This window comes from Clavispora lusitaniae (assembly GCF_014636115.1).
Source record: "Clavispora lusitaniae strain FDAARGOS_655 chromosome Unknown tig00002663_pilon, whole genome shotgun sequence".
Classification (NCBI taxonomy): Eukaryota; Fungi; Ascomycota; class Pichiomycetes; order Serinales; family Metschnikowiaceae; genus Clavispora; species Clavispora lusitaniae.
Genome location: NW_027093982.1, coordinates 731,310 through 750,950, shown reverse-complemented (window position 1 = coordinate 750,950; position 19,641 = coordinate 731,310). Strand labels below are relative to the sequence as shown.

Genomic DNA, 19,641 nt, shown 5'->3' with positions numbered 1-19,641 from the left:
CTTCTATAGACAGAACCTGACTTTAGGCCGTTCCGAAACTCGTTTCAAATTTTGCTCTTCGAAATTCAACTTCGAAGGACTCTCCTCCAGATTCCCCAACATTGAATCTTCCTGTCCTCTATTTGTTGTCCACTCCGATACGACCGACTTTTTTCCATCCCGGCCCATCATTACGTTGGGCATATACAGGATAGTTCCGTCTCAAGCAGTTTTTTTTTTTTTTTTTTTTTTGTTTATCTAAGACACCATCGCTTCAATCCCAACAGCCGCTAGAAACCGCAGCATTCCCTATATGGCACTTTGAATATGACCAGCCCGTACACCTTCTCAGGTAAGCAAATACCTGCGCCGCCTGTTGCCCATGGGCTTAATTCCAACATTCCAGAAAACAAACAAATGCCCATGCAGATGTACGGCCAAAAGACGCTTCTGTATCCCAGCGGAAACAACCAAGTATTCAGCAATGCGCCGAGCCACATTTCCTCTGTCACGAGACTCGTGCCCAACATGATGCCGACTCCACTTAAGTTGGTTGATATTGCTCAGCAGAAGCCGTTATTGCAGGAAGCAGGCCAGCACGGCCAGCCGCTGCAGGCTTTGAGCCACGACAATATGAGCCTGCAAAACCAAGACCCAAACGTGCTTTCGGGCCAGAGTGGTAACGCAAATTCCAACCAGAACCAACTTTCGAACACAAACCCAATCCAGAACCAGCAAAGTCACGTGGCACAAGAGCAAACCCTGGTCCGGTACCAGAACTCTCCCAGCCAGGCCTTTGTGCTTCCTCGAGGTCAGTTTGACCAGAGAAACCAGTATGAGCAAATGCAGAGGGGCCAGTTTGAGCAGAGAAATCAGTTTGATCAGAGGAACCAGTTTGAGCAGAGGAACCAGTTTGACCAAAGAGGTCAATTTGACCAAAGAGGCCAGTTTGACCAGAGGGGCCAACTAGGTCAGTTCGACCAGAGGTTCGACCATAGATTTGAACAGAGAGGCCAGTTTGAAAGACCACACAACCGCGACGAGCTGATACAAAATCACCAATTCGGCGTGGCATATTCGCATCCGGAGGAACACTATGACCACGCAGACTTCAGATACCACCAGGATGGCAGAATGGTGCAGAACAGCTACAGCACACAGAAGAACGGCGCATTCAACTACATTGGCCACGGGATCGGCATGCAGCCCCAGGGTCCTGTGAACTCGATGTATTCTCAACAGCAAACAGAATTTACAAAGCCAACCAAGAGTCCTGCGCAGCAGACTCCGTACGGAAGCAGTACGCTGACACCCATAAGCGAAGTGGCACAACAGTCAGGTGCTCTCGAGCAAGAAAAGCAACGACAGTCAGCGTCGCTGTCTGTATCTTTGTCCAGCGGGCACGAGGAAACACCGTCCTCTGGGACAAGTGCTGCCGCCACAACCATTAAAACAAAGTTTGTGTCTGCCATCGAAGGCGACGGCACAAAGCGAAAGCGGGGTCGACCAAAGAAGTTTATCTTGGATCCGTCCACAAACCAGTATATTGACTCGTCGCACGAGAATTACAAGCGTCTTAATAGGCTTCACAAGGAGAGCATAGAAGCTGCCGGAGAGAGAAACACGCCCAAAGATTCCGCGAGAGACTTTATTGCCAAGGGCACAAACCTCGGCTCGTTGAACGACCAGGCCGTTAAGCAATTGCTTGAGAAAAAAGACCGCCGAGGGCGCCCACGTAAGTTCCCAATCGAACAAACGGGGGTGACAATCAAGGGAGTTCGTGTGAATGGGTCACTAAAGCGACGCAAACCCCTGAGCCCTAGTCTAGATGCCGACGGCAACAAGAGGAAAAGAGGAAGACCTAAGAGAGAACCGGAAACACCAGAGTTAAAATAGAACTATGTAGCATATGTATTCATTTCACGACCAGCAAAGACCAATCTGTAGATGTAGTGGCCTCTTGGGATTAGCATTTGACTAGGTTTCTACCTTACAACTGCTCCTAGTAATTAAATTCCTTTATGATTATGTGCATGTATACATTGGATCTTCCCATTTTCCAACAAGATGTTAAATCGCGCTCAAAGTCTATTCCATAAACGTAGACCACATGGCAAATTCAAAGCTTTGGTAAGAAATCCTATAAACCTCGTATTCTCTAATATCTATAACTTGTGTGAAATATTTATGCTCTAATTAAGAAGCCGTGAGATTAGGAGGGTTGGCCGAGTGGTCTAAGGCGGAAGACTTAAGATCTTTTGGACTGTTGTCCGCGCGAGTTCGAACCTCGCACCCTTCACTATCTTTTTTGTTTGTTTTGTTCTTGCATTGATTTTCCTTTTTGCCTTGATTTTCATCAACACGTCTAATCCTGGGCTATGATCAAGTCAATTCGTGTCCAGCGTGCCACAGTTGGCACAGGTATCCTTGAGCCTGTCCAATGTTCCAAGAATCTGCAAATAGCAGTTAATAACTCCGACCATATCACCATACTCGAGCCAAAACTTCCATTACTTCATCAGTGTGTCTCCTGCAAATCATCCAAGGGCCAGATGATCAATACACTTGACGCCAGTGCCTTGTATGATGTTCGTACCATCTTTCATGTTGACAATCTTGAGTCTTTAGGATTGCAAATATTCTCTCGTATTCTTATCGAAGACGGTGAGAGCCTGTTTAACTTTGGCCGTATAGCGGAGCCCATGATTGTGGGCCACAAGTGGTCTCCTCTCGTTGAAAGCAGGAAAGATTGCTACTTGGGTGTTTTGCTTAATACAGGCGAAGTACTTGTTTTGGCTAGAGATACGCTAGATGCCAGTAAATACGAGGTGAAATTCCGGAGCTTCACGAGCATTCTTGATCAAATGAAAATCTCTCAAGAGAGATTGACGCTGGAAGGAGACATCATCATCCCTAATCTGCTATACTTGAAACTCAAAATCAACAGCTTCGATTTCGGCCAGACATCTGACGGACGGCTTTTTCTCTGTCTTTCCCACGAATCCAATGAAATTTCCATCCACGAACTAAGCGAAGGTCTCCCGACGCTTGAGACGTTTGACTGCGGTGGTCTTTGCACCAAGCAGGTATGGTCGCAGGCATCGCAACAGCTTTTCTATTTGCTAAACGATAACTCTATTCATATGGTTCCTCTTGATGTGAATGGGAGACTCAAAGCCCCACCCCAGGAATTGAAACTGGCCTCGAGGTTTTTGGTTTCGCAGATGCAATTTATTGATAAGGTTCAAAGCTTGTTGGTGGCAGACACTCAACGTGCTGTTCTAGTGGATGAAAACGGACTCCATTCTGCAGTAGATCTCCCATACAGAAGCGTGATTTCCGGTATGCCCATAATTGAAACACTTGAAGCAACGTTGGTCCATGTTGCATATGAATCGGGCAAGTCTTGTATGATTGAAGTAAGCTCAGACAGAAAACTCACATTGAAACCTGCTTCTAGTACGTGGACGTCTTTCCTAAACAATGTCCTATACAAGTATCAGCTAAAGGTCTTGAAGGAGCAAAACAAAGCTCCCTCCAAAGTCTTCCAACCATATTGGACTGATAACTTAGAGGCAAACTTTTATAATTATGGCACCCAAACCATGGCATCGAGCGGAGTGCTTGTTAGCGTATACAGCTTAGCTCCAAAGAATGTCATCCACCATGAAATCAAGTCGAAAATGGAATTTTCCGTGAGTTTTCTTCCCTTGAAAGATCTTAGCTCATCGTGGAACCACCCAGAATTGAACGTCACATCCTTAAGCTTTCTACACGGCATGTTTATGCAAGATATCAATGGTCTTCCTCAAATTACACAAGCTGTAATTGACGGTTCGGGATCTGCGGAAAAGGACGTGATAGACTACATTAAGGATTGGAAGCGAAAACATTTGGGAAACCCAAGAGACATCTCTTTGAACACTAATGAACACGAGTCTTTCCACAAAGCATTGGCCACGGATTTTCGAAATAATATGGATGTTAAGACTTTACAAAGGGTTTATTCGTTGAACACGTCATTAATGAGAACATTCAACTCAATTCTCAAAAAGAGAGCGTCCAAGTTATTTTCCGAATATATTGTAGAGTTAGCAGACGAACAGGACGTCATTGGCCAGAAACTCAGACAGCAGCTTGCTAGAATAATTCTCGATTATGCAAAAGAACCTATTTACAGAGAGCATGATATGGATATTTTCATCTCCTCAACATTTGCAATGGTCCTTGGCATCGAATACCTCCCTGATGTCAATCCTACGATAAAATTATCATCTGAATTATGCACCGAATCATTTAATCTTGAAACAACCAAACCTTTACCTGACGATTTTCTTAAGTTTGCAAAATCAACTACTGGGCACAAGTGGCCAAGGTGTGAATTATCATTCCTTCCAATTTTAACATTATTAAACAAGTCGGACGAGTTAGAACTACAAAGATATTCCTCTTATGATGGTTCTCAATCAATCATATTGAGAGATATGTACAAGGTTCTCGATTACTGCATTTACACGGGGAATCGGACATTTTCCACCAAAATCGGAGTCTAGATTATTGTTTATGTGACTTTTCGAGAATGAAGGAACACGGGATGGAGGCAAACCCTTCATCATTAACAAATTCTCCCTTGATGATCTTTTCTTCGTGCGCTTTATTCCAGACTAGTTGGGTTGGGTTCCACTGGATCAACTGACTTGCTTGGCTTGGCGGTGGATCTGAAACCTTGGTGATCAAATAAGCGGCTGCCGACTCAGCGAAGCCGTATATCAAAAGCCCTATCCAAGGAAACTGACGGATGCCCAAATAGAAACAACACCCAAACCCAAAAAGCAACCCTTCACGAGATTTGATCCACTGCTCTTTTTCTATTTTGGTAAAACGTACTCTCGAAAAGTAAGGAAGCAACAAATCGCGGATCATGCTTCGGGATCCCCAATACGTGTTTAAGAATAAAGCAGAGTACTGATTGGGGACAGAAATCAAGAGACAAAACACTGTCAACGAACGCACAGTACCGAGCTTATCGTTTAAACTCAGGAATGTGATCAAGCCAAGACATACTGGGCCCACAAAAGGAATTTTGATCAACACAAATAGCACAATTGTGGAAATGAGATTGTTTAAGTGCTTTCGGAGAAACAATGAAAACTCCCTGCTTGATGCATACTTGGACTTGACCACATCAAAAAACGATTGTACTGAATGTTGCTCAAGATCTATATCGGTCAAAGCGACAAGATTGTCGTGGTATTGGTGGGAGGAATTATCTGGGTGCTTTGAGACGTAGACCGAATCGATGAAGCCAAGACTGGCCAAAAATAAGTCGTCCAAATCTCTACTGAAATACTGAGAAAGAGAAACGACAAATGCACTTATGTTGAGGACGTTGAATTGGAAATCCTTGAGGGCCACAGCCCAAGACTCAAGGAACTTCAAGTATGCAAAAGAGCTGAAAATTTTTGTAAGGATGCGCAAGCAAATGACAGGAGACCAGAGCGAGAGCTGGATAATCATGGAAATTATGATGGCTCCTAGTACTCGTTCATAGTATACGGACTGGAGAAGACCCGGATTCTGAAGCGACCGGTACGCCCCTAGTAGAGCCAATTGCATTCCTCTTAGTATGGCAATGACAGAAAATCCAGGGGGCGGATTGGATATGAAAATAGGCGAAGCCATGTGGGAAGATGAGTTTGGATGGCAAGTTATAAATCTTGCTAGTGAGATTTGGTTTTCCTGCAGCTGTCTGATGTCTCACTCTAGTCGTTTAGCGAGCCTTAATGCAGAACTGTTGATGTTACAAAATATTCTAGTATGAAGGGCAATTCAGGCACACTAATTGTTGATAGGGCATCCTAGCTACTCAATTTTGTGTCCCAATGTCTTTAAATGTAGTTCTTGTGCAATGCTGCCAGATGCCTGAATCTACGAATAAATCTCTGGGTTGGACTCATAACATAACCGATCGCCTTGTAAGTCTAGGAACGGTGTATAAATTGCGTCAATTGATTTATTAGATGTTCAAAATTCTCCACTTAATCAGCGTGAGTCTCTCTTGCCCAATAAAAATGGATGTCTTGAAATGAAGGCATCCTAGTTTGGCAATTGACTCAAAGGGAACGCCACTGCGAATATCCACCCCAGCTCTCTTTAGACGATCCTTTTTAATTCACCAGCATTCGTATTCTGCCCCCGCATTTCACGCTTACTTTTGTGTTCACCTCGAGAAATGTCAATTCTTACCTTCTCAACGCAGTTCTTTGGTTTGGAATCTTGCTCCCAAATCGTATACAAGTAATCTACGACTAGAGTGCCAATGATCTTCACCATTATAAAGAATTGAACAGTAATTTCTCTATATTCCAGACCTTGGTAAACGCTTCTCCACATTAAAGGGAAGTCTGGAATTACAATTCCGACAGGGATCCCGGAATTGCAATCCCGCGCCCTGACTTCACTATGTGTTTTGCACCCAACTTACCTATTCGAGCAGTATGGCACAGCAGCATATTTGACTTCGTTTTTCAAGTCCACCGTATATAAAGAATCTCATCCCTCGAAGTGGAAAGAATAATCTCGAGAGATCATATCGAACATGACCCTGGTAGTTCCTATCGAAGCAAGACAAGTTGATCACGCACCATCAATCCAAACACCTCTAATAGACGTGAGCAACGTTTTATCAACCAAAGATCAGTTGCCATGTCGAGTGCTTTTTAAAATGGAGCTGGAACAACCTTCTGGAAGTTTTAAATTGAGAGGAATCGGCCACTTAGTTCAACAATCCATTGCTTCGGCTCGAGCAAAAGGACATACAAGACTTCATGTTATTGCTTCTTCAGGAGGAAACGCCGGAATAGCAGCAGCATATTCCGCTAGATTTTATGATGTTCCCTGTACAGTTGTTGTACCTCTGAAGACAATGCCACATGTTGTTAACAGGCTCCATGATTTGGGTGCAAATGTCATTATTCATGGAAACTCAATTAACGAAGCGAGCCAACATGCAAAAGACCTCATGCACACATTTGAAAATGATGTTCATTCCATTTACTGTCATCCTTTTGACAATAATTTGATTTGGGATGGGCATTCTGCGATAGTAGATGAGATCATGGAACAGCTTACACCGGAAGAGACAAAAATGCTCAGAGGTGTGGCTTGTTCTGTTGGAGGTGGCGGACTTTACAATGGTATCATCCAAGGTTTGAGAAAGCACAGGTCAACAGCATCCTGTTTGTTGGTGGAAACAAAGCAAGCCCCAACTTTAAGCCAAGCGGTCCGAGAAGGCGCCGTGGTGAATTTGAAATCAGTGGATTCCATTGCCACTTCATTAGCATGCTCTTATGTACCAGAAGAGACCTTAAGAAACTTTATGCATTGTGAAACCAACACGTCATTCATACGGGCTATTGATGACCTTGATGCCGTTAAGGCTTCTTTAAGGTTTTATAATGATTTTGGGAAACTTATTGAACCTGCTTGCGGAGCAGCAGTCTCTGTAGTCTACAATCAGTTGGACTACTTGGGTATATGCTTGAATGATTTGAAGAAGGATGATATTGTGGTTGTTGTGGTATGTGGTGGATCCTGTGCTAATGAAGAAACTTTGCAGAAGTTCAAGCGTATGGTGAGAGAGTGCCACCTTTGAGTGCATGTGTTTTTGGATTCTAGTATGACTCGTCTTCACTTCAATTGAATATGGCCTAAGAGAGAACGGATAGTACAGTGAGTCAAGAGTCGTTGAACTCGACTCTAGGTTAACGTTTCTCAGTTTACCACAAGTACTGATGCATTATTGCTTTATGCCTGTTGGGAGTTCTAATTCTCTGTTGTATAAAGAGTATATTATTTTTTGGGTGATATCAGAGGTAGATAAGAGACAAATTTATTTTCGCTCTCGTCCATAAGTAGTTACATTAACTTCAACTCAGATCAAATCAAATGATTGCGCTTTCCATTACTATAACTTATTCACTTCAAGGGACAATCGATATGTTAATATGAAAGAAAGACTTGTGTCCTATTAGTTGGCAAAATTGGATTAGATTGTTCGCAGAAGACACTTAATGGCTTTCGTAAGTTATACAAACGGAACAATAAAGTATAACTTTTTCATACAAAGATATTTCGACTTTCTTGAATAAAGGTTCACCGTAAACATCTTCACGTTTAGGAATAATTCTTTCCTTTTAAAACTTCAGCAAAAACACTATTCGTCATTCTTGCATACGACTCCATTCTCATATATGGATGCGAAAAAACGAACGCGTCACTTTGTGGTTAATGACAAGAGACTATAGTCACCCGTATGAACCCTATAAAATTCAGAATGAGTTAATGGATGCAATCTATGAAACCGTAAACAATGGTTTTAAAGTCGGCCTCTTTGAAAGCCCCACAGGTACAGGAAAAACGTTATCTATCATTTGCTCCACGATGACATGGCTCCGAGATTTCAAGCAGGAAAACGACACCAATATTGCTTACAAAGGTAACGCTCTGGACTCTTCGAATGAAAGTTCCGATGATGAACCTGATTGGGTCAAAGCGGCGCACAGAAAATCTATTCTCTCGCGTACTAAAGGTAGAGCCATTGACTATGAGAAGCATTTGCAAGGCCTCAAGGACCAAGTGCTTGATTTCACAGAGTTGGAAGGAAGGAATAATCTAAAAAAGAAGAAAGAGTCTATCGAGTACGATACGTTCGTTCCAAACGACTATCATAGTGATTCGGAAGGTAATCTGATCGCGGTTAAGAATTCTAGGCTTTCCGCAGAGAATACTGCCATAATGAAGCGTCTTTCTGGCAACGATGTAGAATCCTTGTACCCTCCCGAATGTCCTCATACCATTCTATTTTCTTCACGAACGCATTCCCAATTATATCAGTTCGCACATCAATTACAACTACCGTCTTTCCATTCATCATTGGAGGAGATTACCGAATATACAAAGTTTGTGGCCCTTGGTTCCAGAAAACAGCTATGTATCAATGATAAGGTCAGGCTGCTTGGTAACCTAAATTCCATAAATGATGCGTGTGTTGATCTTCAGAAGAAGGACCAGCCATGCGACTTCTTTCCAAAAATAACAAAGTCGGGTGTTCTGGAAAAAACGAAGAGCTTCATCGACAATTGCTTCGTGAAAGTAAATGATATCGAAGATGTTGCACTGTTGGGTAAAAAATTGGAGATCTGCCCATATTACACCGTTAGAAATGCCACAGATTATGCAGAAATCATTGCGTTGCCATATCAGCTTCTTCTACTGAAATCAGCGAGAGAATCACTAGACTTGAAGATCGAGAACTCAATTGTGGTTATTGATGAGGCTCACAATTTAATTGATACAATATCATCAATGAACTCGGTGAGGTTATCTCTTTCCGAATTGACCATGTGCATTAACGGACTAAAATTGTATTTAAGCAAGTTTGCCCGCCGCCTTAATAGTGGAAACAGAATTTATCTCGTCAAACTAATAAAGCTTTGTCAAGTTGTTCAAAAGTTCATGACGAAAACGCTATCATACAAATCTGGTGATAAAGTTGACCCTTTAGAGATATTTCAAGGCAACACTGGAGATCTTATAAACGTCAATAAGCTTAACAAGTATTTGTCCAAGTCAAAAATCGCCTACAAGATTGAAAGCTACTTAGAACACGTCGATGATCAAATTTCAAAACAATCGAGTTCAAATCCAATTTTATTCAAAGTCGTGCAATTTCTCGAATGCCTAACGAATACATCCAATGAGGGGGAAATAATCTGGGATATGCAAGAAGAAAATGTGACGCTTCAGTATATTTTGTTGGACCCTAGCATTATTTTCGAGGATGTCTTATCCCAGGCGAAATGTGTCTTACTTTGTGGAGGAACAATGGAACCTATGGACGATTTCAAGTCTTACTTATTTCCCAATATCCCCTCTAACCTTGTGAAAACCTTCACATGTGACCATTTAATACCAAAAGAGAACTTGAAAGTGTTTGCAGTGAAGGCAACCAACAACTTAGATTTTGAGTTTTCCTTTCAAAAAAGATCGCAACCATCCATGATGCGTGAATTGGGCCTTCTTATTGCTAGACTCTGTCAGTCTATACCGTCTGGTGTAGTGATTTTCTTCCCTAGCTACAAGTACTTGTCTCATGTGTTCTCTTTATGGTCTTCCTCGGGAATTCTTGAACGGATTTCCAGCTCGAAAACGGTGTTTCAAGAGCCAAAAGACTCCCAAGAAGTGGAGAGCACATTACAAGAATACTCCAACGCTGTAAAATCTAGCTTCAAAGGAGCTGCTCTTTTCGCCGTTGTGGGTGGAAAAATGGCGGAGGGTATAAATTTCGCTGATGATTTAGCCAGAGGAGTCATTGTAGTCGGGCTTCCATACCCAAATGCAGCAGCAACAGACTTGGTTGCAAAGCAGAACCACATTGTTCGAACGCTCATCGCCAAAGGAAAATCTCGATCAGAAGCCGCAAATGCATCTAGAGATTTTTATGAGAATATTTGTATGAGAGCAGTCAACCAAAGTATTGGCAGAAGCATAAGACATGCTAATGATTATTCAACGATTTTCCTAATTGACCAAAGATACTCGAGGAAAAATATTAGACAAAAACTAAGCAAGTGGGTCCGCAATCAGCTATCTGATTCTGATCAAAACATCGATGAGATTATCCACTCCACCGAGAAATTCTTCGAATACCACCGATACACTGTTAATAAGTAACATCGCTTCTCAAAACCCATTTAACACCGCTTTTGACAAGTTCTGCTTCATGTTTCAAGCAATCATCTCCATGTTTATGAAGCAATGCCATACCCTTATCTGCATGAACATTAATCACTTTATTTCGCTCTCTGCTTGTCTCTGGGTAAAAAATTGTACCTCCACCTTCAAAATCAGCCCCTCCGGTCAAATATATGAGGAGAGTCCACTTAGTCTTGCCCTGGGCCTTTGGATCATGTGCCATAGGGCAAGTAACAGACTCATCATAATGCTTTCCAAAGTGATGGCCCTTAGTGTAACGATACACGCGCAATTGTGGGTTCAAACTTTTGGCATCAGCAAATATATGTCGGATTTCTTCTAGATCTTCATCTTCAAATTGTGGTTTCTGAAGAAGAATTTCCCTTAAGTATTGCCATAAAGAATCTGCAGCGCGGAAATTAGTGAGAGATACTCTGTCGTTGAATCTAGCAGCGTACTCTTTGCTCTTTATAAGTGGTGTCGTTTCTAAAACCAACTTATCGGAGAAGGAAGATAAAAGCTCATCGCAAAAGTCTGGGGTAAAGAAATGGTCAATGGTGATAATTTGGTCTGTGATTACACTTTGTGGTTGGGGTTTGTAGAACAGCTTATCTAATGACGACTTCAATGCATAGAACCTATCAGGAAAGTCATATTTTGGTGGGACTTCCGAACGTGGTTTTCTTTTCAACCCCATGTAGTTGAGTACTTCAGTCTCGAAAATCGGAACAAGTTTATGCTCTGCGGTCATGTGACCACGTAATGGTCTAAAGGTTCTATATATACCAGCTCCCATACGAGGTGTAATGTATTCAATCTTATGCTATAATGTACATCTATGCTTCGAGTGCATAATCGAAGCCTAGGGTTTTCAATTCGGCGAATTTTTCTTCCTTTTTCTGCTCAAACTCAGCTTGCAACTTTTTCCATTCCTCCAAAGGCTTAGGTTGGTGGAACTCTGCATACTCCTTAGCTCTCCAGTCAAATTCCCTGAAATTGCTCTTCATTTTTTTAGAGAACAAGTTATCACTTGGGTTTTCGATAACATGGACCTTCAACAAGTGTCCCACTAAAAGGTAATTGTTCATGGTGTCAGCAGCGACCTTAGCCACTTCGTAATCTTTGAACTCGATGAAACCATAATGTCTAGAAGCTCCTGTTTTCTTGTTTCTGGAAACTCTCACCTTCAAAATGTCGCCAAATTGAGAGAAGTACTTCTTCAATTCGTATTCTTGGAACAGCTTAGGAAGTCTTCCAATGTAGATGACACCTCTTTTCTTTGAGCTCTTCGATGGCGCATCGGCTTCGGCCTTCGTAAGGTTGACTGTGTGACCCTTTTTGGAAGCTTTAACATTGGTGGTGGTGTGTTCAAGACCTTCCATTTCTATTTCATCATCACTGGACAATTCTTCCTCAGAAGAAGAGTCGGAAACGTCATTCAAATGCAAGGCTTCTTCTTGTGTTTCTTTTTCTTGCGCTTTGCTATTTTGGCCCTTTGAAGGTGCTGGCTGGTTGGATCTGCTTGTCTTTTTAGCCATTGTAGATTGTAATGAATACTAAAGCGATCATCTCATCGGAAAAAAAAGTACCTTGGGTGTGCATGGTGCACCTCCACATAATTCCCCAGCGATGTGTCTCCATTATATTTCGACAAAAAATAAATCGATAAAGGAATTAAATGGTTGAGTTTGGTTTCGTAACTATTTATTATGAGCCTATTTCTGTTTCTTGCTAGCGAATTATTGATTCGAGTATTCTGTATGTTCTCGCAGCTGGAAGACCTACCACATTAAAGTAGTCTCCATCGATACCCTTGAAAAGTAAGCAACCCTTACCCTGATACATAAAACCTCCGGCGGCTTGGAGCCCTTCGCCTGTATTAACATACTCTTGCAACTGTGTGTCAGACAAGGATTCATCAAACTTCAAAGTGGTGACGACATGGTCACTAATATGCTCAGCAACATGTTTGTCGGGCCCTATTATGCAAACATGTACTGAAGTTATGACGCGGATATCTTGAGGGTGATCTCGATACTTCTTTAGCATGATTAGCTGGTTTTGTGGCGTTTCGGGCTTTTCAAATATTTCGCCAGCACAAGAAACAATGGTGTCAGCCACAAGAAGAACACAATGCTTGGACAGAGATAGCTTATCAATAATACTCTCTATCTTGTGTTTGGCTGTGATCGTGACGTAATCAACATCTGTGAAATCAGCTTTCGGAAGATTCTCTTCGAAAGTGGACTTTATAACCGAGAATGTGGTGATACCCAAATTTTTGGTCAAGATTTCTTTCCTTCGTGGCGACGAGGAGCCAAGTACAAACTCGTACTTAGAAAGAGCATTGATAAGACGACTTTCTGGTGACATTCTGTGTCCACTTGTAAAGAGCAAACTTTCACCATACATACACGTGATCCACCTCGCTGGATATCTACCGTTTCTAAAGTATATGATACATAGTTGTACAACTGGGCCTTCAAGGCTAGCTTAGGAATTCTTTGCTCTCGCTATAGCAATGGCTTTCTTCAAAAATGCAGTTTTGCTATCAGATTCCTCATTCGATTCAGAATCCATGTCCTCGTCGTTCAAATCTTTAGACTTGGGCTTGATCTTAACTGAAGGATCTGCTACCAAATGTTCTCTCACTGTTCCCACCAATTCACCATTTTCGTCAAAAATTAGCTCTGTTCCTAGTAATTTGGACCAATTCGTTTGGTAGATCTGGCCGTCGATGGCGCTCAAGTTACTGAAGGCTATGCTTTCTGGATCTGCTGCAGCGTTGGCATTATCAGATATTTTGAACAAAGGATTGGCCTCGTCAAGACGGGTGATCTGAAACTTCGCATTTGGATTGATCAACAATTGCTCAGCAATGTTGTTGTTCTCGTGATTTTCTTGTACCAGCTCGTCGTAATACGTGGGTGCAACAATAGGAACATCCACTGTAAGAAAAAAATCCTTGGAAATGAGTTAGTATTTCTCTCTATACAATGCCCAATAGCTCAAACTTTGCTACGTACCTCGTACTCAACACTCTTACTGGTGTTGTTTGCGGCAGCGGCCGCAGCCGCTTCTTCTCTAGCCTTAATGTCTTCATCGGAACCAGCCTCGAACTTAACATCGAAATTCCAATTCATCTCCTCGCCGCCACTGAGGAAGTCGGTTCTTCCATTCTCTAATATCACCCACTTTCCGTCTTGCTTCTCGTACTTATCTATTGAGCAAGCACCAGCACGCAATTTACCCTTTTCCCCATTCACATCGACTGCATCGTGAACAGAAGCCAATCCCATCAAGGACATCCCGGCTGCAATCTTTGTTGCGGCATGTGTCACAATGAGGAGGTTCTTGACTTGTGGGTGTTTCTGTTCAAATCTTGGGAAAAACTCCTGCCAAAACCTTTTCGTTCTATCGAAAATCTCGTCTTCGTCTTCACCTTCAAGAGACGGGTTAACCAGGGTGCCTTCCCAAAGAGACGCGGTACCCAAAACGTCGGGAAAGAATTTGGCGTGCGTTTCGTAGCTTCCTGGTTTCGGAACCACCGCCCTCGAACGCTTGAACCATTCGCCCACTCCAGGTTCTAAACATATCTTCAAGCCGGATTCGCGAGCATATGGTGCGGCCGTTTCCACGCATCTGTAAAAAGGAGAAGTCAAAATGAACTGTGGCTGATCTGCTGGTAATAAACTGCTTAGATGTTTTCCCATTTCTATGGCTTGGTCCACCCCATGTGGCGCTAAAGCTGGATCACTGTCAATTCCAGTAGGGTTTGGTGGATGCGGCTCAGGAAGCCAATTTGCCCGATACCCATGACGGGCTATGTAAATTTTTTCAAGAGTCATTAGTAGAGAGGGGGGAATTAATTGTTTTCACCACGTGAAGCTGCTGTGTATTGTACAGAGGAAAAAGACAAACAAAAAAAATGCGTTATCAAAATTGCGAAACGCTTTCTTAAGGTGAGTCAAGTGATGTTTACGTTCACCACATGATGCCAAAAAAAAAAAGAACTAAATGTTCATATGCACATTTATATCGAATGGAGGCTTATAATGAGACCATTAGCGCAAAAGGACTATAGATTACACGTGAAGCACCTTCTTGAGTGTTGTTATTTGGTTCTATACTAAGTACAATGATTTCAGTTTGACGTAATTTTTGTCAATCACTTTTAGATCAAGAATTCCAATGGGTTTTCGACAATCTTCTTCAATTCACGGATCCATTCACCGCCCTTGGCTCCATCCACAGTTCTGTGGTCAAAAGTACCGGTAACAGTGATGACATCAGCGAAAACGAAACCTTGCTCGTTCACGGAAGATGGAATAGCCTTCTTGTCAACAGTACCAATAGCGACAATAGCAGATTGTGGTGGGTTGATGATAGAAGTGAATGCGTTAACGGCGTTGTTCATACCCAAGTTAGAGATACAGATGGTACCGCCTTGGTATTCTTCTGGAGCCAACTTACCAGCCTTAGCTCTCTTACCCAAGTCCTTGACTTCTGCAGAAATGGTAGCCAAGCCCTTGGTGTGAGCGTTCTTAATGATTGGGGTGATCAAACCAGTAGGGGTAGCGACAGCGACAGAAACATCAACAACGTTGTACTGTCTAATGACATTTTCTTCGCCCATCCAAGCAGAGTTGACTTCAGGAACTCTCAAGGAAGCCAAAGCAATAGCCTTGACCAACAAGTCGTTCACAGACAATCTGTATCTGTCTTCAGCAGTAGCGTTGAGGGATTGACGCAACTTCAACAACTTGGAGACATTGAGTTGGGATTGGACAATGTAAGATGGTGACTGTTGGGTGGATTGCAACAATCTGGAGGCAATGGTCTTTCTCATAGCCGTAAGAGGAATATCTTCGTAGGTGGCAGCAGCTGGAGCGGCAGAAGCAGCTGGAGCAGCTTCGGCAGGCTTGATGTTCTCCACATCCTTGGCGATGATTCTGCCCTTTGGACCGGAACCCTTAATGTTCTTCAAAGAGATACCTCTGTCAAGAGCAATGGTCTTGGCCAATGGAGAGGCGAAGATTCTGCCAGTTGGAGCCTTAGATGGGGTAGATGGCTTAGATGGAGCAGATGAGGCAGGCTTTTCCTCGGCCTTTGGCTCTTCGGTCTTCTCCTCCTTTGGTGCTGGGGCAGGAGCCTCGGCACCGGCTGCATCTTCAGCAGTGAAGCTTTCAAAAGCAGGCACATCGCTGCTGTCTTCAACATAAACAGCAATTGGCTTACCAACAGGGATGTCGCTGGTGCCAGCCTCAACCAAGATCTTAGCCAAGTAACCTTCTTCTTGGAATTCAAAGTCCATCGAGGCCTTGTCGGTTTCGATCTCGGCAATGGCTTCACCAGGAGTCAACTCATCACCAACGCTCTTAGACCAAGCAGCGATACCACCTTGGGTCATGGTTGGCGACAAAGCCGGCATGTTGATGACAGTGTGAGGGGGGAACTTTCCGGATGAGTACAATCTTGCCATTTGCAAAGAAAAGGAAGAGGCAAGGTAGGATCTGGAGGTGTTGCCGGCCACAGCACGCAAGGTGAAGGCGGCTCTGTGAACGAACAAAGCAGACATTGTTTCTTGATGGAGTGCAATAAGAAGATGGAAGAAGTTTTTGGGTGCCGCTTGGAGGTTGGTGGGATGTACAGGATTGGAACCATCGCATGGTTGTCTTCCGTGCCTCGGGGGTGAATGTCCGGGGTTTTTGGGAGGCACGGGTGTGGGTTGGCACCTGAACGGTGAATGCAAAATGTGATGGAATAATTTGTAAGATTTGTTTTGAGTGGAGACAGTTATTCCGGTCGGCTTACAGGGCGCTTCTGGTGCTAGGGTTCTCGTCAGGTTCAAGTTCTTGGTGTGTCTCGAATCACAGTCCGGATCAGAACTACCGCGAATGGCTAACCACTTAGATAACGGTCAGTAAACATATATACGAAGATGGTTTCGAGTTTGAAGCACTCTGAGACCCTTTCTACAATAAGCATGACTCAGAAATACACAATCATACAATTAGTTACTTCGAGTTTCGCTCTGTCGTGTTTCTTTATTATGCTCTATTGAATGTCTCACTTTTTGGCCCACAGGTTATTACTCTATAGGCCACCCACAATTTATATTTCATGGATCAAAAAAGTTCATTAAATTGAAGGCACCACACAAATATTATTACAATTGTGCCTCTATACCATAGAACAGACTGCTCACTAAGGCTGACGATACGGGCTTAGAAAAGAAGTCGCCAACATCACTGTAGCCGTTGTCCTTGACACATTCTGCTTCATATGTAACTTTACATGCACCGTGTCTTTCCAAAGCATCTTTGGCTGTCTGCCACAGAAACCTTATCAATCCGAAATCCCACCCAAAGACTTTGTCCACGTTAGAAGTAAGCCATTTGCTAGTGTTGGGGTCCGAAGGGTACCCCGATCCCAAGCACTTGCCGATGAGGTTCTCTACGTTCTCGTTGTACCATTGTAGGTTTAAGTCACGCGTCACCTTAGCCACAACAGACGCAGTACTTACAATGGGATAGATGCTATCAGCCTTTTTGGTGACTGTAATGTCAATGCTTGGAAAGTGTTTCTTTAGCTTCGCCTGATATGACACAGGAGGACCCACTGTATCCACAAAAATCTCACGAACATTAACCCCACTTAGAAGAACATCCTTAATAAGCTGGATTGTCGTATCATGCGCTTGTTCGTTTAAGTTGTACGAGCCTGCCCCTAACGCACTTCTAAGCATACCGTTGGAGATATCTTTGGCAGTCATGGTGCATGTAGCCCAACCAACATTCTTATGTAGCTCGTGCTTTTCGTTATCAATAAGTTGAAAAAGCTCTTGTCGTGTGGAATCTTTCAATGTTTTAGAGTCTGCAAAACCGTATTTCTTCTTCAAATGGTCTTGATAGTCTCTCAAGCAATACGAAATTCCATAAACCATCGGACCTAAAACAGGACCACGTCCCGCTTCGTCGACGCCTAAAACGACTGGTCCCTTTGGGTCTTCGGTGATTGCTTCTGGTATCTCCGAGTGATATGTGCTACTTGCATATGTGGATTTGTCTTTGATTGAGGAGATAGATTTGGGAACCCACTTCGAGTTTTCGGGTGTAGAAGAAGAGTCTGATTCATGATTTGGAAGTTCCGAAGGTGGATCTGACGAGATTCGTTGCTTTTTTAGTGCCGGCTCATCTGTAGTCATTGTTGTTTTCTCAAAGAACGCGTCCGCGTAGATTTTGTCTAGCGCATGAGACTCACAGGCCAATGTATGAGCAACATACAAGTCAATGAAAGTCAACAAATTGAAAAAGTAAGACGAATTTACACGCAAATGTTGAATACTCTTTAATGGATGAGGAAAGGAACACTAATTCTATATACATTTGTTAGTGACAACATCACTCATCGTTTGTGGGGTAAATGCATGGCGACACGCTATGTCACATATAAATAATGTCTCGTGGTTTCATATGATACAAATGTGATGATTGTAGACGGAAGAACACGTACGATATTAGCACTCAAGCCTCGGTAAAATCCTCTGAATTTACCTTCGCCCGTCCAAACCTCACGTATGACATTGGTCAAGGTCCTTTTCGACCCGTCAAAATTGTACCGCTGGAGACGAGAGCGGACCACCTGTGAGGGATACAATAGAACCATACTCACTGTTTTGGAAAAAACAGATGCATAGATGTATTGCACTGTCAGGATCTCGTTGGTATCCAGCTTCATCATTAGATAATCTTTGGCATGGTTATAAAAGGTGAAATTCAAACTTGCTTGAAAAACCTGAAATAGACTGGGTATTGTACCTTTCCAAAATGTGGCTAATCCTTCATTCTTGTAAATTTGAGAAACACCGTCCATCAAGGACTTATATGAGTTACTCTCTATGTTTGAAGTGCTGAGTATTCTGGTCTTCAAAACCCAGATGGGATTGGTCAATACAGAAATTGTTAACCCTGCTAACGAAGATGCTGTGAAGTATGTTGTAGTTCCTCCAGAAGTTGGCATCAAGTTTTTGAATTCATTGTACAATGAAAAGTAAAGCGCCCATGCTGAAACATTGCCCACTAGATTCGGTCCCACACCTCTATAATACTGTTGTAGGTAGCAAATGGACTTCGGTTTCTTATTTCCTGGAGATTTGTATAGTGATGTTGCATCCCTATTAATATTCCGAACTACGTCTAGTAGTAGATCGAAGGGACGTGTGGAGGGCTTATCGGATAGCTGAAGCCTCACCTTAATCAAATCTAGAGGATGTGTAACAATAGTAGTTGTAAACCCAGCCATCAAGCCAGAAGCGGCTTCTATTTGCCGCTCGGACCAGGTCGTCGTCATTAAGGAAAGAGCGTCTTGTAAATTGCGAATTTGATCTTCGCCTGTTCAATGATACGCATAGAGAAATTACGAAAACGAAGACCACCATTTCAGAGTTTTAAAATAAATAGCCAATTATAATTTCTCGACTTATATGATTATCATTTCCAATAACTAAAGCTAATGATTGAGAGTGCTAGAATGACTTCTGATATGGAGAAAGTCGTATTGAGAGTTCTTACATGCATCAAAAGCCTTTTCGACTCAGATCGGACGTTAAGTCACAGTAGTTTATTTCTATGTACATGTATACTGTTTAGGCAGATGGAAAAGGACTCAACAAGTTGAACAAGTTTGGCTTGTTTGGAGTGCTCTTCCAACCCAAGTACAAGATGAATGGAATAAAGCCGTAGTGTGCGACGGTTCTTGACCAGTCAACGAGCTTCATGATTCTCTCTTTTGATTCGTCGGACAAAGTAAGTTGGTAGTTCGTGGCCATATTGTGTGTTGATGGATAACAATTTCTTCAAGTTTTTTCTTGATATTGAAGCACTTGCTCCGAGATGTACTGGTGTT

General features: G+C 42.7%; 12 protein-coding genes and 1 non-coding gene across 13 annotated transcripts; 5 read left to right on the top strand and 8 right to left on the bottom strand. All coding sequences in view use genetic code 12, as the record gives it.

Annotated features, from left to right (window-relative positions):
• Positions 1-306: 306 nt before the first annotated feature.
• On the top strand, positions 307-1,875 carry FOB63_004964 (uncharacterized protein; the record flags this gene model as incomplete). Its single annotated transcript, XM_002617365.1, has 1 exon — positions 307-1,875. The coding sequence occupies one exon, from the start codon at positions 307-309 to the stop codon at positions 1,873-1,875; it is 1,569 nt and encodes a 522-aa protein (XP_002617411.1).
• A 319-nt stretch (positions 1,876-2,194) lies between these two features.
• On the top strand, positions 2,195-2,278 carry FOB63_005698. The gene has a single exon. It is a non-coding gene; the product is annotated as a tRNA-Leu (tRNA).
• A 79-nt stretch (positions 2,279-2,357) lies between these two features.
• FOB63_004963 (uncharacterized protein) lies at positions 2,358-4,532 on the top strand (the record flags this gene model as incomplete). The annotated part of the gene is made up of 1 exon (XM_002617366.1): positions 2,358-4,532. The coding sequence occupies one exon, from the start codon at positions 2,358-2,360 to the stop codon at positions 4,530-4,532; it is 2,175 nt and encodes a 724-aa protein (XP_002617412.1).
• A 1-nt stretch (position 4,533) lies between these two features.
• FOB63_004962 (putative integral membrane protein) lies at positions 4,534-5,661 on the bottom strand (the record flags this gene model as incomplete). The annotated part of the gene is made up of 1 exon (XM_002617367.1): positions 4,534-5,661. The coding sequence occupies one exon, from the start codon at positions 5,659-5,661 to the stop codon at positions 4,534-4,536; it is 1,128 nt and encodes a 375-aa protein (XP_002617413.1).
• A 916-nt stretch (positions 5,662-6,577) lies between these two features.
• On the top strand, positions 6,578-7,633 carry CHA1 (Cha1p; the record flags this gene model as incomplete). The annotated part of the gene is made up of 1 exon (XM_002617368.1): positions 6,578-7,633. The coding sequence occupies one exon, from the start codon at positions 6,578-6,580 to the stop codon at positions 7,631-7,633; it is 1,056 nt and encodes a 351-aa protein (XP_002617414.1).
• A 635-nt stretch (positions 7,634-8,268) lies between these two features.
• On the top strand, positions 8,269-10,595 carry FOB63_004960 (uncharacterized protein; the record flags this gene model as incomplete). Its single annotated transcript, XM_066102445.1, has 2 exons — positions 8,269-10,503; positions 10,575-10,595. The coding sequence occupies 2 exons, from the start codon at positions 8,269-8,271 to the stop codon at positions 10,593-10,595; spliced, it is 2,256 nt and encodes a 751-aa protein (XP_065958211.1).
• A 107-nt stretch (positions 10,596-10,702) lies between these two features.
• Positions 10,703-11,530, bottom strand: FOB63_004959 (uncharacterized protein; the record flags this gene model as incomplete). The annotated part of the gene is made up of 1 exon (XM_002617370.2): positions 10,703-11,530. The coding sequence occupies one exon, from the start codon at positions 11,528-11,530 to the stop codon at positions 10,703-10,705; it is 828 nt and encodes a 275-aa protein (XP_002617416.1).
• A 40-nt stretch (positions 11,531-11,570) lies between these two features.
• On the bottom strand, positions 11,571-12,272 carry NOP15 (rRNA-binding ribosome biosynthesis protein; the record flags this gene model as incomplete). The annotated part of the gene is made up of 1 exon (XM_002617371.1): positions 11,571-12,272. One exon carries the CDS (start codon positions 12,270-12,272, stop codon positions 11,571-11,573), a length of 702 nt encoding a protein of 233 aa, XP_002617417.1.
• A 193-nt stretch (positions 12,273-12,465) lies between these two features.
• On the bottom strand, positions 12,466-13,146 carry FOB63_004957 (nucleotide diphosphatase; the record flags this gene model as incomplete). Its single annotated transcript, XM_002617372.1, has 1 exon — positions 12,466-13,146. The coding sequence occupies one exon, from the start codon at positions 13,144-13,146 to the stop codon at positions 12,466-12,468; it is 681 nt and encodes a 226-aa protein (XP_002617418.1).
• Positions 13,147-13,227: 81 nt separating this feature from the next.
• On the bottom strand, positions 13,228-14,582 carry FOB63_004956 (transcription factor TFIIIC subunit; the record flags this gene model as incomplete). The annotated part of the gene is made up of 2 exons (XM_002617373.2): positions 13,228-13,698; positions 13,761-14,582. The coding sequence occupies 2 exons, from the start codon at positions 14,580-14,582 to the stop codon at positions 13,228-13,230; spliced, it is 1,293 nt and encodes a 430-aa protein (XP_002617419.2).
• A 326-nt stretch (positions 14,583-14,908) lies between these two features.
• On the bottom strand, positions 14,909-16,312 carry LAT1 (dihydrolipoyllysine-residue acetyltransferase; the record flags this gene model as incomplete). The annotated part of the gene is made up of 1 exon (XM_002617374.1): positions 14,909-16,312. One exon carries the CDS (start codon positions 16,310-16,312, stop codon positions 14,909-14,911), a length of 1,404 nt encoding a protein of 467 aa, XP_002617420.1.
• Positions 16,313-16,903: 591 nt separating this feature from the next.
• Positions 16,904-17,941, bottom strand: RNH35 (ribonuclease H2 catalytic subunit; the record flags this gene model as incomplete). The annotated part of the gene is made up of 1 exon (XM_002617375.1): positions 16,904-17,941. One exon carries the CDS (start codon positions 17,939-17,941, stop codon positions 16,904-16,906), a length of 1,038 nt encoding a protein of 345 aa, XP_002617421.1.
• A 233-nt stretch (positions 17,942-18,174) lies between these two features.
• FOB63_004953 (flavin adenine dinucleotide transporter) lies at positions 18,175-19,086 on the bottom strand (the record flags this gene model as incomplete). Its single annotated transcript, XM_002617376.1, has 1 exon — positions 18,175-19,086. The coding sequence occupies one exon, from the start codon at positions 19,084-19,086 to the stop codon at positions 18,175-18,177; it is 912 nt and encodes a 303-aa protein (XP_002617422.1).
• Positions 19,087-19,641: the final 555 nt, after the last annotated feature.